Source organism: Frieseomelitta varia, unplaced genomic scaffold, assembly GCF_011392965.1.
Source record: "Frieseomelitta varia isolate USP_RPSP 00005682 unplaced genomic scaffold, Fvar_1.2 scaffold_607, whole genome shotgun sequence".
Lineage (NCBI taxonomy): Eukaryota > Metazoa > Arthropoda > Insecta > Hymenoptera > Apidae > Frieseomelitta > Frieseomelitta varia.
Window position 1 is genome coordinate 68565 of NW_025110376.1, and position 15162 is coordinate 83726.

The 15162-nt window shown below is 42.3% G+C and overlaps 1 protein-coding gene across 2 annotated transcripts in view; it reads right to left on the reverse strand.

The window, feature by feature from the left end:
- The window catches only part of LOC122534506 (apolipophorins), a 31163-nt gene that overhangs the window by 15251 nt on the left and 750 nt on the right, over positions 1–15162 (reverse strand). For both annotated transcript variants that reach the window (XM_043665197.1, XM_043665196.1), the window contains exons 2-6: positions 9184–9186; positions 6207–6239; positions 5920–6104; positions 5150–5332; positions 223–4761 (exon numbers count right to left, since the gene is read on the reverse strand). In XM_043665197.1, coding sequence (XP_043521132.1) covers positions 223–4761; positions 5150–5332; positions 5920–6104; position 6207 — 4908 coding nt within the window. In that variant the 5' untranslated portion in view covers positions 6208–6239; positions 9184–9186. The remainder of the gene's footprint in view (positions 1–222; positions 4762–5149; positions 5333–5919; positions 6105–6206; positions 6240–9183; positions 9187–15162) is intronic.

Genomic DNA, 15162 nt, shown 5'->3' on the forward strand with positions numbered 1-15162 from the left:
TAAAAAATAATATAAAATAATAATAATAAAAAAACACTATACAAAATTATAAATCGATTACTTTGACCACTTGAACAGTGTGTTATCAAACACTATGTAAAATTTAAAAAACAATATAAAATAATAATAATAAAGAAACACTACATAAAATTATAAATCGATTACTTTGACCACTTGGATAGTGTGTTCCTTCTATGAAAGAAAAGCTGAAAAAACTCGTACCGACAATGACAGATCGTCTCCCAACGACGACTTGACGTTGTAAGTTCTAGCGCCGTCGCCCTTGACGGAGTCAGCCTGCAGTTGCAACTTCCTCGGGACCCTAGTTCCGTCCACTTCAACCCTCAATTCCGTCAGCCTCTTCTTGTCCGGTTGATCCAGGTTCTTCGCGTTCCACGCCAATCGCGCGTCCTTCCCCTCCCTGTTGACGTACTTCACGTCGCCGTTGGCTTTGAAGGTCGCGACGATCGGGTCGAACTCCAGCATATTGAAGTTGGCGGCCAACTTCCTCGACGGTCCGCCCTTCTGCTCGTACTCGTTCAACTCGCTCGACACCTTCACGTCGTATTTGTTCTCCCTCTTCGCGGCGTCGCGTCTCCCCTTGTACACGAGGTGTCGCCCGCTTGGCAGAGTGACGTCCGCGTCCACTTGCAGCTGACCTTCCCTCAGGCTGCCCTGCAACTGACCCTTGACGTTCGCCTCCAGCTTGTAGTTCAACACATCGATCACGTTCTTCGTGTCGAGGGACGTGGCGGTAATGTCGGAGACGCTGGACACCTTGACGCGTTTGCTGGGATCCTTCTCAGCGTCGTAGAGGAGCTCGAGGTTCAGCACCTCTTGGGTACCGGAACCAACCAGGGAACCAGTCGCCTTGATCTTGCGATTGATCTTGGGAATGTTCACGTCCAAGTTGGCGCTACCTTTGCGGTCCTTGTAAGAGAACTGGCCGGTGGCTATCAGCCAGTTCCTCAGGTCGACGTTCAGAGTGCCGCTCGGATTCGGGACTCGGGTGGTCTTCAGATTAAAGTCGACGTACGTCACGCCGTCGATTTTCGCGTTGACGGCGGCGTTGAGAAGTTGAGGATTCGCCTCCAGACCGGCGCCGAGCTTCGCCTTCTTCCCGTTCAGATCCAACTGTCCGTCCAGTTGCAGGTTCAGGTTGTTCCTTTCAACGACGTGGGTGACGACCGCGTCGGCGGTGTATTTGCCGCCTGGTTCCAGCCGAAGGGAATTGGTGAACTGGCTCTTGCGTGCCTCGAGAACCACGCGTTTCGCCTTCAGCTCGACGCTGTTCTCCATCAGCTCGGCCTCCAGTTCGATCTCGTAGTCGCCGGGCTTCTCCGTGTCCTTCTTGGCGGACAGCTCAGTCCCGTACTTGAACGTTTTGTACTTCGCTTCGAGGGACGCGCTGACCGACTTGCGGGTCAGTTTCCCCTCGCCTTTCAATTTCAAATTGACCACGGGGTACGTGAGCTTGCTGGACGCGCTCAGAACGAGATTCTTGGGATCCAGGTTATACACTGCCGACTGTATCAAAGACAGGCGATTGGTCTCGGAATTTGGATCGGCTCCGTGAATGAACACGAACTTGTGATCAATGTTGTTCTCGCCTCTCTTCAGCTCCCAGTTCAAATTGAATCCAATGTTGGGATCGCTGGACGGCATGCCGGAAACGGAGAGCTTGAAGTCGTCCTTGCTCCACTTGCCGTCCAGTTTGAAGGCCAAGTTCTTGTCGGTGTAGCCGACAGTGGTGTCCGCCTTGACGCTGCTGGGCGTCCACGCGATGGTCCCGTCGACCACCAACAGCTTCTGATCACCGGCGACCAGGGCCACCTTGTCCAATACATACTTCTGGCCACCTTCGTAATTCGTGACATCCACCGAGCCCTCCACGTTGTACTGTTGACTCGGCCCGAGGCCAGTTCTCGCGCTGGCCAACTGCTGAATGTGCTCGGGTAGCTTGTACTCGAACACGGGCGTGTACTTGCTGCCGCTGGACAACAGTCCTACGCGACCGCGGAACTCCAGCTGATCGTGATTGATGGTAACAGTGAGGGTGCGTTCCTTGGCTGTGTTTTTGAGTACAGCCTCCGCCGCGGCGGTTTTGATGGGCGAGTGGAACGCTGCTCTGACGTACACGTTCGGCTCGAGGCCTGCCTCCACGTTCAGCGCCACGCGTCTGTTAGTTTTGCTGTTCGGCGTGTCCAGAAGAATCTCGAACGAACGTTTCTTCTCGTCGCGCACGTTCAGATCGACCTTGAACCGATAGCTGGTGACGTCGTTGTTCTCCAGGCTGACTGCGAACCTCGCCGGTCCGTTCAGAGGGAACAGTGGCCTCGGATTGCCGATGCTGGAGTCTCTGTGAGGGTACGAAACCTTCCCGCAGACGGTTATGCCGAGAACGGTGGACAATTGTTCGAAACAGTCGGAATATTCTTTGCCCTTGACGAACTTGGGAGCCACGTACTCGTTCCCTTTGGCGCCAGATGAGAGCAACACCTCGCTCTCCACGTTCACGATTTCCTGCTTCTTCTTGGGTATGCCAAAGTTGACGTCGATGCCGTGCCCGTTCAACACGGCGACGGATATGTCGGAGCTGGTGGCCGTGTGAAGAGTGGTGACGATCCTCATGCCAGATTCGGCACCAGGTGCCTGCACCACCAGGTTCCCGGCGATTCTCACGGACACGCTCGGCTCCATCGCGACTCTGAAGTTGGCGTTCCTCGGGTCCTTGAGGATAGCTTGGAGATCCAGTTTCCCGTAAGTCTTCAAACGAAGCGCGCTCGTTCCAGTGAGACCGAGGCTCAGCGCGCTTCCCAACCCGGTCGGATACACGAGGTCGCTGTCGAGGAACTGCAGGTAGTTCTCGAGGTCGTAGTTGAGATTCTTGACGACGTTGAAACCCTTCTCGAGGTTGCTGAACGCTTTGTCGATGATCGCCTCGGGGTTCAGTTTGTTTCTGTCGCCCTGGTAGCTGAGGTAAGCGAGCTCCACGCCGAACAGTTTGACGGACAGGTCGACGTCCAGGTCTTGATCGACCTCGTTGTGATTCAGCTGAACGTTTCTCGCGAATTTGTCCAAGTCGGCCTGCTTCACCTCGCGCCTCGACCTCACCAGCCTCTCGTACCGTTCCTTCGCGTACTTACCGAGCTTGCTAGCCGCGTTCGCGCCCGTCTTCAAGTCCTCCAAGTCCTTCTCCCAGATCTTGCCTTTCGGCCCGAAGTACTGCTCGAGCAACCGGTCCAGATTCTCCACGCGCGTGTTCACCTCGAGGAAGTTGAAATTCCGGCCGAACAACTCCACGGTCATGTTCAAGTTCGTGGAACGCGGCACGAAGCTGTTCTGGCTGTATATCACGTTGCTCTCGAGAGTCGAGCCAACGCCGAGCGAGTCGACCTTGTAGGACAGCTCGTTGTTGAAGGAGAATTTCCGAATGTCCTCGGGGAACTTGCCTCGAGGCTTGATCTGTCCGAGGTGAGCCTTGGCGTCCAGTTTGCTAGGGTCGGTCGAGGCTCTCAGATTCCTCAAGTGACTCTGAACGAACGATCCGACCTGATTCACCGTCTCTTTGTCCAGTACCTCCTTCAGCTGATTGGCAACTTGCGGGCAGGGGCAAGCGACCAATGACAAGTACGTTTTGATCCTGACCTCGCTGTCCTCCTCTCGATCGGCCAGCACCTTGAGCAAAATGTTCTTCCACTTCATCGTGCATCTGTTGGGCAGTGCCTCGATGGCGGCCACTCGCACGCGGTTCCGCACGTTCTTGTCGGCGCCGATGTTGGCCAGTTTCTGCAGAGTCGCGTCGTCCAGGAACCGAGTGTTGCCCAACGCCTTCAGGGCAGAGATGACCGTGTTCTCCTGCTCCCTGGTCTTCGTCTTGCCGTTGCCCACCTTCTCGCGGATCTTGTGCACCGCCTGCTTCACCTCCGGCACGTTCTCGCACGAATGCTGCTGACAGTACTTGCCGATCACCTGTCCGACACCGAGGTAGCCGAGTCGTGGCAAATTGGGCTGGTCGAGAAGCGTCGCGACGACAGCCACTGACGGCAGATTCACGTGACGAATGGTAGTCAAGCCCGCGTAGAACAGAAGAGTCTGCACGCTCGAGAGTTCCTTGTTCTTGATCAGATCGACGCCGACCTCGGCGGCCTCGCCGCTTCTAGCTCGGAACAAACCGTCGAGGAACAGCTTTTGCTCGCTCTTGTCGGGACGAATTTTCTGGTAGACGGAGAGGATGTCGTTCTTGCTGCTCAGCCTGAGCACCTTCACCAGCTCGGTGAATTTCGCAGCGGCCGCTGGCTTCACGCCTCCGGCCACTTCCGCCTTGGCGGCTTTCAGCGCGTTGTTGATCGCTTCCGGTGACGATTGCAACACCGGGTGCGGTGCCTCGAAGATGAGGGACTTGGGCTGAGACACCTCCGCCGCGGGACTGTCGCCCTTTTGGTCCTTCAGAGTCAGGCTAGTTTCCACGATCGTCTTGGCGCCGGCGTTCCCGTTGCTGAACGGGAGCAGATTGTACACCTCCTTCGACACGGCCTTGTTCAGAACGCCGCGCTTGAATCGTTGCTCGATCGACTGCTGGGACGCGAGCAGAGGGACGGTTTTCACGCCGGCCGTTGTGTCCGTGTTGCCGGAGATGAGCGCATGGTTCACGTTCTCGCGGAACGCGCACCCGGCCAGGTTTCTGTTCTTGTTCACGATCACGGAGTCGCCCTCTTTCCGGAAGTTGAACTGCGTCGGACAGGATCCCATCACGTCCGTCTAGAAACAGACGAACGATCTATTTCGAACTGCGATCGCGACATGTTATCGCAATATCGAACAAATGGCGATAACATCGAGACTTAAATTTCGAAAACGACTTCGTTTCCTTGTGCTTGTATAGGACAGCTTAATTCAGGAGGAAGCACATTTCTGACGATGCATTTAAATTATAATAATTGTTGAGTTAATTAGAGTTAATTACTATATATTATTCGTCTTGTCTTTTCCTAATCTCCTTCTTATACGTTTACTATTTATAAACGCCACTGCTTCTTGTCGTTAAAATAATTTAGCGGCGCGCCGAAGCTCAACCGAGAGAAAAGAATTGGCACGTAGTGCTACGAAAGTTTGGCTTAATCGGATAATTGTTTCAGGTTTCACGAACCTCGTGGCGTGTCGTCGAACCGCTATCCTGCACAACGGTCGACTGGAACAGGGAGACGACCGCTCTCTTGATGTTAAGAGACGCTTGGGAGTCACCTGGTTCGGTGCAGAGCTGGGTGTCGATGTGGCCATCGTGGTAATTGAATTGGACCGCAAACCGTTCAACGTCTGGCGTCGATGGCGGCTGGGAAATGTATGTTTCTTCGTCAGCAAGTATTGTAAGTACGTTGAACAATGTTTTAACCTCAATTTTCCATGAAACTATTCTAAACGTATATCTCTGCGAGACATTCTTTGTTACAAGAAATTTATACATACCTGGGAGACAGGTACCGATATATAACTTGAATATTTAAAATGATAAATAATAAATAATGCGATTTGTATATACATATGTATGTGTATCAACATACGTGTACATACGTAAAATCAAAATAGTAAAATAAAATATTCAAATTGTATCAATGTTTTCCAAGTTGTACAAATTTATATTTCATACGTATGTAAAAATAAAATCAAAGTAGTAAACTATTCATATATATATATACATATATATGTGAATTTGATTTCATTTAATTCGTATGTTTATAAAAAATAAATTTGTTTTTATTTTATTACTTTGATTTTATATTACATATATATATATATATATATAAACTTTGTTAATATAATATATATATATATATAAAACCTTGTCGACTCTGAAGTTCATCACGCGATTATATGAAAAGATTCACGTCAGATTAGAATGCAAAAAGCTTAAAGTATTACCGCCCCGTTGATCCGGACGTTCTTCAACCGCAGTTGATGGATGCAATCCGGTTTCACGGACAATTCTACGGTGGCTGACAGTTTAAGAGTCGCATCTCCTTGCGCGTCAGTGACAGACGTCACCGACGTACCTTCCAGGTTGTATATGTACGTCTGCCCTTCCTGATATGCCTTGTTCGGGTGCACTGCTCGATAAAGCACAAAGGAACGTTAAGTCGCGTCTTTCCAAGTTAATTACCTTGAGAAATTGAAAGCAGAGAGATACGTAGTGAAAATTTTGTACTCACTTCCATGGCAGCCGGCTGTGCATCCTGATTTCGCTGCAACAACAGAAACGGAAAATATATATTTAATATAAGGATATGTTAAAATATTTTTTTTTTTTTTGATTTAATATATTTTATTATCAATATATTTATGTATATACATATAAATATAAATTTATATGTATGTATATACATATATATATATAAATATATGAATATTTATACATATATTTTTTACGGAAAATGTATATTTAATATAAAAATATATTAAAATATATATTTTTTTGATTTAATATATTTTATTATGAATATATTTATGTATATAGATATAAATATAAATTTATATGTATGTATATACATATATATAAATATATGAATATTTACATATATATTTTTTACGAAAAATATATATTTAATGTAAAGATATATTAAAATATATATTTTTTTGATTTAATATATTTTAGTATGAATATATTTATGTATATACATATAAGTATTTGAATATTTATATATATTCTTTTATAGATATGTGAATATATTTATATATATCTTTTATGAATATATTTTTTTGTTAAAAATATATGTTTTCGATTTCTCGTTCTTTATGAGGAAACGAGCAGGCTCGATCAGAAAGTATTATCTATCAGACTAACAATGGATCCTCCTCGTCGATGAATCTGCTCCCATTGTCGACTTTAATTTTAATTGCTCTCCCTCCCGTCAACTTATTTCATCGCTGGACGTTGTCAGTCCAATTTTGGTAACGACTTGTACGACGCTCAATGGAGTATCAGCAAGGGAGGGAATAAGTGCATTGAATAAGTCGGGGCCGGTCCTTGAAACGTTATTGCTTGAATTCGTCATTAAGAGGTCAATAGTTGGCCACATCGAGATTTGTTTCGACGTCGCATAAACACGGCCCAACCGGGTGCATAATAACGTGTAACAGCATAATCACCGAATCATACCAATCATCCGGCTAATAGCATAACAACGATGCTATAATCGCATCGTGATCGACGATACTCTATCGTATCGCTTCGTAAGTTTCGTTTTATTCTCTGTTTTAAATAACCACGTTCCTAATCAGGACGAAAGTATACTTTTTGTCGCAACTATAGGGTGCTCGCTGTAAGACTGAAAACAAAAGTAATTTTTAAGACAAACACGTGTCTTTTTTTTTAAACTTTTTCATTATTTTATTCGAAAATACAATTAATAGTCTTTTTCTATAATCTACAGAAAAAGAAAATAAAAACGATTGAAAATAAATGAGTTGTGACTTTTTCAAAAGCTTCAGTTTTTCAGTGGCCACCCTATACGATACCATGACATCGAAGACAGTGGAAAAAGATGGCTGGCGTAGGATGGTCGAAATTAATTCTTTCGCATTTAATCGGCTCGAATTGTACGATGCGCGGACTCCCTTGAGGGCCGTTTTGTTTCTTCCTGACGCGGGCACGAGGGACGCAATGAAACTTCTGCGTTTCTGAAGGATTTCGGCACGTGACGCGAAATCGAGACTCGCCTCGAACCGATCCTGATGAACTGATGGTTGGCTGATAAACGAGAGGGGGAGGGGGCGGAAATCCTTCGGTCCAGAGATGGTCACGTTCACGAAATTCAGTATCTGGTTCGACATCTCGGTTCTCTCGGCTAACACCAGTGAAATTTCGAATTCACTCGGGGTACCTCGATAGTTTGAATCATAGATTGGGGAAGGACAGTGTTGCTGACACAGAGTGTTCGCGTGATAAAGTTGATGAAACGGTGACACGATTTGGAGAACGATCCTTGCGATCTGAATGGGGATAGATGATAAAAAAAAAAAATGCTGAATTTCACAGTCGAAATTTCAGTAAGAATCAAAGCATTCGTTTCAATGCAAAATTCACTCTTAACCGAGTTGATCGAGAAGTAATTGCGTCTTTTTTTTTTAATAGACGTGTATTTTGCAATGTAACCAACTACATTTTAAATCGTTAAATCCATCGTGCAATCTGACATCCGATTGTTCAACCTTTTTTCAGAAAAAGAAAACGCATGATCTCTCGTTGACAGTTGTTTTTGTTTAACGTCGATTTCCGAATGGAAAATCAAAAGGGAACATGTTTAATTTTCGAAAAGGCAGTTTCAGAACCGAATTTGCTAAATTTCAATGCCGATGAGAATATCAAATCGCTCTTAAAAAATGTACGAACTTTTTTGAACGCGGATTCACGGAAGTTTATGGCCGAAATATCATGAAAGACAATCGAACAAAGTGGACAATATATTGCGAAGCTTTTGACGAAAGAATTTATCATGAAAAATTCGTTTATACGAATAGGAAAGAAACACAGTTACATTTTGGCCGGCCTGACAATTATTTTTATTAATTTCCAAAGTTTCCCAAAGTATATTTTATTATTTTCTAATGTTTCGAAGCGCGAATCTTCTCTCGCGAATTTGTAGGTGCAAGTAGAATCGCCTCGCTGTTAGAAAAGGCGGTCGCTTTGTATACTGTTGAAATAACGAACTTTTCGTTCGACGAGGAGGTGGTTTGTTAAAGCGCAGCGATGCATGCGAAAGATAGCTAAGGAAACGATATGAGAAATATGCACGGGGGAATATTTATGAAAAGTCTCGCGTTCTAGAAGCTTCTCTCTATCCCGTTTTTATCCACTCCGTAGATTTTCAGCGGATAATATAATGTAGATTCTACGTTGCAGAGGGCACGAATAGATAACGTCGTGGAAAGTGCACACGTAGAAAGTTTACGGTGGCTTCCGTCTGCCGGAGAACTTTTAATAACTCTTGCCTCCTTTGTCGAGCAATTTTTCGCCTTTCTATTTGAACGACAATTCCTCTTCGTTTGCTTAAACGACTGTTAAAAACGAAAAAGTGAAAAACTCGCAAGGAGTATTACATCTTTCAGCCGTTGGATGTTAAAAGGCACTTTAAATATCCATTTTGCGCTCTCGTTCCCTTCGTTTTGTACCTTCCATTTTGTAGTTACGTGCTTGGACTTGGGAAAAGATTCGAAATTGAGAGAAAAGAGAGAAAAAAAAAAAAATACTAGAAACCGTGACAGTAACGTGATTCGTAGTAGTAGAAATAGAAAGGGGGAAAGAAAAAAAATAGAGAAACGAGAAGTTCGTGGTAACTTGTGTACGCAGCGTGTTATGCCTAATTCCGCGTCGAGAGCCAATCGACTAAAAATAAGCGTTTCAAGATCGGGGGTCAGCAAAGTCAGCGATTATCGCGTTATCGACGTGACCTTACTACAAGGTTCAGGCCTCTTCTGCACAAATATATCGCGCTCCTTCCCCCCCTCTCCCGCCCTGAAGCTAATCAGCGCGCCTCGCGCAGAATATCATCGATTATAAAAACGAGTCAATAAGATTTTTCATCGTGCCTCCGTGGCTACTTCCCACCGCGAGGGAACAAGTCATCAGTCGCATGAACTTTTATCTCGCACGTCCGTCGAGATCGTCGGAAACAAACGAGACTGTTCAATGGCTGAGAACGATTATGCGCCACGTCCGTAAGTTCTACGTCTTTTTTTTCTAAATATCACTTTGCCGCCACCAACCGGCGGAAGGTGAACTGCAGGATGTAAAATTTTTTATAGTCGAACGCCTATATATTCCTACACGTTTTACGTTCCAACTTGGTTCAAGCAACAAAAACTTTTAACGCGGGATCTACGACTTTACACGGGGGGGGGGATCTAAAAATTTATCTCTCCGTTATTACGATCTCGCGAGAGATAAAATAAAGGTTCGGCGTAAATCGTCCGTGAGGGAAAAAGTAATTTTAATAGGATCGGGAGAATTTACGAAGCGTTAAAAGAAAGTCGTGACCGCCTGTTTGCAGCTTTGACTGTTGGATGTTGTTCGTTGAAACGCGAGGGAAAAATTCTGCCGGTTTCGTAATCTCCGGCAGCGGTGTTTCAGATTGGGATATCTTAACAGTCCCTTGGCGTTTATTTATAGCGTTGCCGTTCAATTTTCTCAGATATCGTGAGCCATTCGTCATTCGATGATGTACTTGCGAGTACAATGGCCGCCGATAATGGCCCAGCGTCTTCGGCACGCGTTTTCCCTTGAAATTCGAAAGTTGAATAAAAATGATTTTCACAGTCGAGGTTATTACAATAGATCATGTAATTTCGTGCGGATTTAAGGGATCGAAGTGCCCGTAATATAATATAAAATCGTCGTTCTTTTCTCCGTTCGATATTTGTGACTTTGTTTCGTTATGTACTTTCTCCGATCTCGATGTTCAATTCCAACGAGGCAAGAGGAAATCTCCTTTCTCTCTCTCTCTTTTTTAATAAGAACGACTTTAGAACGCGGAGATATTATTCTGGAATGTGGTATGCCGGCAACGTTCTGCCCGGGGAGTAAGTACAGTACATAACGCAACGTCGGCGATCTCTTTTGTACGAAAGGTCATGATAAATTACGGTGAAGCATCCACCAGACTTCTGAGCGTTTCCTGTCACGTAGCGCCCTCGCCATTTCTCCCTTTTACCCCGGATCCAGATTGGATTTACCTGGAGCCCGGAGGTCCGCCGGAAGATTGAAATTAATACCTCGATTCTCTCGTACAAAACCAATCCTATTAACCAACCCTGGTTACACAGATCAGAACTACAACCGTAGATCGTGCGATTTTATGGACTGCTCGTTTATTTCTCTTTCTTCCTATTTCTCTTTCCCCCTCCCTCGAGTTCTCTTTCATTATTTCTTCGCGAGGCAAATGGAAACGTGTCTTTTCTTTTTTTTTTTTTCTTTCTTTTCTCTTTCCTTTGTGAGATATATACACGTATTTTTGTTCACCAGAGTACAAAAAAAAAAAAAAAAGAGAGAACCAGAGATGGATTATCGAATGTTGTTGCACGGTAGAATTGGTGAGATATAAAATTGGACGGCTGTCGGTCGCGAATCAGTTCGGAACTCTCGTCGGTTGGTTTTTTACAATCCCGCACGTTCGCTACGACGAGTAAATCCCCCTCGCTCGTAAACTGTGGAAAAATGATTAAATATAAATGTACTTTCCCCTCGGGGGAATAATTCTTGCTTTGTCTGGCATCTTTAAATCGTCATTACAGTCTGATACTGGCGTGACAGCACCAGTGGAGGAGAATGACCCTTTCATTGTTTCATTGATTGAATGGTAATTTGCTGTCGAAACGGAATGCAATCTGTCGTTGAATATTATAACATTCTCGTCGAGAAGAAACGATCGAAATTCACTCGAGTCTTTCGAAATATCACTTTGGACGGAGATTTATGTAGAGATTAAATATAAATAATATTTATTCAATAACGCTGGCAATTAAACAAGTGAACACAGATCAACAATTAGTATACGCTTAGTCACAACTCAAATAAACTCTTTTTTTAACAACTCAATCGGCTTTCTCATGACTTTAAAATCGACTCTGATCTCAGCTCGTACTCTCCTTTTTTAAAAAAAAAAAAAAAAAAAAAAAAAAAAAACCACATTCATATTTTCTTTATTTTTACGTACTCCTATTATGGGCTATCTATTATAATTAAACGCAACTGAGTAATAATTAATATAATTATAAAATACTTAGTAGTATTTAAAAGTAATTAGTATTTAAAAGAAATAGTATCTAAAAAAATTTTTTAAAAATACTAATAATTAATGTAATAATTACAACTACAGGTTATAACTTAACAACGACACCTACGATACTACATTTATTATATACAGAGTTCTTTGCGTTCATCGTCAAAGTATTCTCAATCTGACTCTCCGATGGCGTTATTACTAATCTCGACTCGAACAAAATGTGCGAAGCAGAAAAATCTAAGGTTGGACCGAGTTAATCACTGATTGTGAGAGAATCTCCTGGGCAATTTTCCACGAATAAATCCAGAGACGCGATCCGCAGAGCGAAATGAAACGATTCTCTAATGTCCAAAGAACCTCGTGGCTTCCGTCGCGTTCAGAACGAGCAGCAGGGATCTCGCAATGGGGCGGCAAATTAATCGGTCGACCGCAATCGCAGTGTCTCTCTCTCTCTCTCTCTCTCTCTCTTTCTCTCTCGTTTCTATTCTTCCATTATCCGATTATCAGAGATTCGCTGGTCGGCGTCGCACATGGAAAATTGCAAGTGTCACGCGTCCAAAGCATTCGAAATTTCTTGCCACTGGCTATTGCAACTATGTGCATTAACTCGACTGTCTCTTCCGAGAGGACATCGTACTTAAATCTAGCCAACAACTCGGACTTTTTCTTTCTATAATTGGCTGATAATTATAACGAACGTATTATTGGTGTTGTACGATACGACCTATAATAGTATATAATGTGTAACCTGAACAGACTAGACGACGACGTATGTGAGAAGAACGAAAGAAGAAATTTCTGAACACTTTCTACGAAAGTTTAAAAAAAATGATGGAGGATTATATTTTTCCAGAGATTGAAACCATGTATCGTTAACTCTTGTATATTAGACTTGTATGTTGTAGGAAATCCGCGATGCACGGATCGATGATTGCTTTAAATTTAAACGATATCATAGTCAATAAAATTTCGCGGCCAAATACCATTTGAATTGATTATTTCCAATTCCGTATCATTTTATTTCAACTTGTTTCTTTTGTTTGACACCTTGTAAATAAATTGCTGGTAGATGATACAAGAAACGTTTGTTCGAGAGCAAAGAGTCAACACTTATTCATCGAAATAAATTTGCATTTCAGCGATCAGTATTCACCGCGTGTATAGACACGTTTAGAACGAACGTTTCGTAAATTTGAGAAGACACGAAAATTATTCCAATTTACCGCTAATGATTTTTGCACGGATCCAGACCAAAAGTAAAATTGTCCACAGACATTTTCCACCTAGCGATCACGGTGAGATTTCTGTTTAAGAGAAACGACTCGGACATAACGAGTTTTAGCCACTGTAACATAAAGTCGGCGTATATTCGTTAAATGTCATCACTGAGAACTATGGACGTACTCGATGCAGAGAACTATGTTTCATCTATTTCGTTTTGATTTCACGTAACAGGGGAATGATGGCCCGAGCCGTGTATCCGCTGTACATAGTTGATCGATATTTCGCAAAGTAGGTGAAAGCGGGATGAATATCTCGGCGACAGTGATGGCCATCGCGAATCGTGGCTATAGAATGCGTTCAGATTCGAGGCATTCGACGTTTGTTCTTTTCTTCCGCGAAAAAAAAAAAAGAAAAAAAAAGAAAAGAAAACGATACCTCGCTAGTGGTATAGCTCCGAGATTTTCCGAAGCAAAGTTAGAGTATCAAGTGCACGAAGAACAGATAGAAAATTGTATGTATATTTAATTTTAAAATATCTTTCTTCAAAGGTGAACGTCAAATATATCGGATATGGAGTAACATCTCTCTGTACAGTTTTCTTCGCGTTTGAAATAATAGTCGTTTTTTCTCTAAAAAAAGATGTTCTCCCAACAGTTGTGCTTCTACAAAACTCTAAAAAACATTTCTATTGAAAGGCTGGCGTAGCTCGAGGTTCGTTCGAGAGAGGCTTTTCTCAAAGCTTCGCGGTTGAAAACGGACGGCAGTCGGTCGTTCTAGGATTTTTTGAACACAGGGGTGTACACATGTGACGACGCAACCGGGCCCTATATCGTCTCTCGTTTGTTTTATTGGGAAGTAGGGACGTTCAGATCAAATCAATTTACCAAATGTCCGGTTGAACGTAGGGGACCTGTAATCGTTTCAATGATATAGACCTCGTTCCAGCCGGTTATATACCGCGAACTACGTGTATTAGCGGCCCGAGATGATTTTAGGTACTCTTTAATACCGTGTCGAACAAACAATTACCACAAATGGACGCTATCGTTGCTTCTTCGATTAGTTTGATTCTGTTGGTACAATCAAGCGTATCTTATGGCAGTACTTTCTTTTTCACGGGCCATTGTGAGCTAGGCTTCGTTATATTTTTTTCTGGGCTGAATTTTAGATTAGAGATAGAGGTTCTCTATGGAATCGAATGATAGAAAATTAAAAATTACCTTACTTCGGGATAATGTACACTAAAAAAAAAAAAAAGAAACAACACGTGAACTATGCTTTCTCTGAAGCTAATTGGAAAAATATTTTTAAAAAATTGGAAATGTAATTACATTTGTGGAGAATATTAAATAAATATCAGTAAAGAAGAGTGAGCAAAATCGAACGGGACATTTTCTAAAATTTCTTCTTTGAAACCATTTAGGAAGATATTTTAAAAAAATAAATAGAAAATAGAACAAATGAAAAGAAAAAATACAATTATATCGTGGAGAACATTGAACAATATCAGCAAGGGTAAAAGAGTGAGCAAAATCGAATGCAACTTTTTCTAAAATTTCTTCTTTGAAATATATTTAAAACGCGCACAAAATAGAATAAATAAAAAAAAGTGTGTAATTGTAATAAATGTAAAAAAGACGTGTAATTACAATGAATATCACAATAAAATTTCTTCTTTGAAATATATTTAAAAAAACACACACACACAAAATAGAATAAATAGAAAAAAGTGTGCAGTTGTAATAAATATTATAATAAAATTTCTTCTTTGTAATATGTTTAAAAAAACACACATACACAAAATAAAATAAATAGAAAAAAGTGTGCAATTACAATCAATATTATAATAAAATTTCTTCTTTGAAATTATTTAAAAACACACACATAAATTAGAATAAATAGAAAAATGTGTGTAATAGAATAAATATAAAAGTATGTAATTGTAATAAATGTAAAAAAAGGCGTGTAATTACAATGAATATCACAATAAAATTTCTTCTTTGAAATATATTTAAAAAAACACACACATACAAAATAGAATAAATAGAAAAAAGTGTGCAGTTATGATAAATATTATAATAAAACTTCTTCTTTAAAATATATTTAAAAAAAGCACAAAAATAAAATAAATAGAAAAAAGTGTACAATTATAATAAATATTATA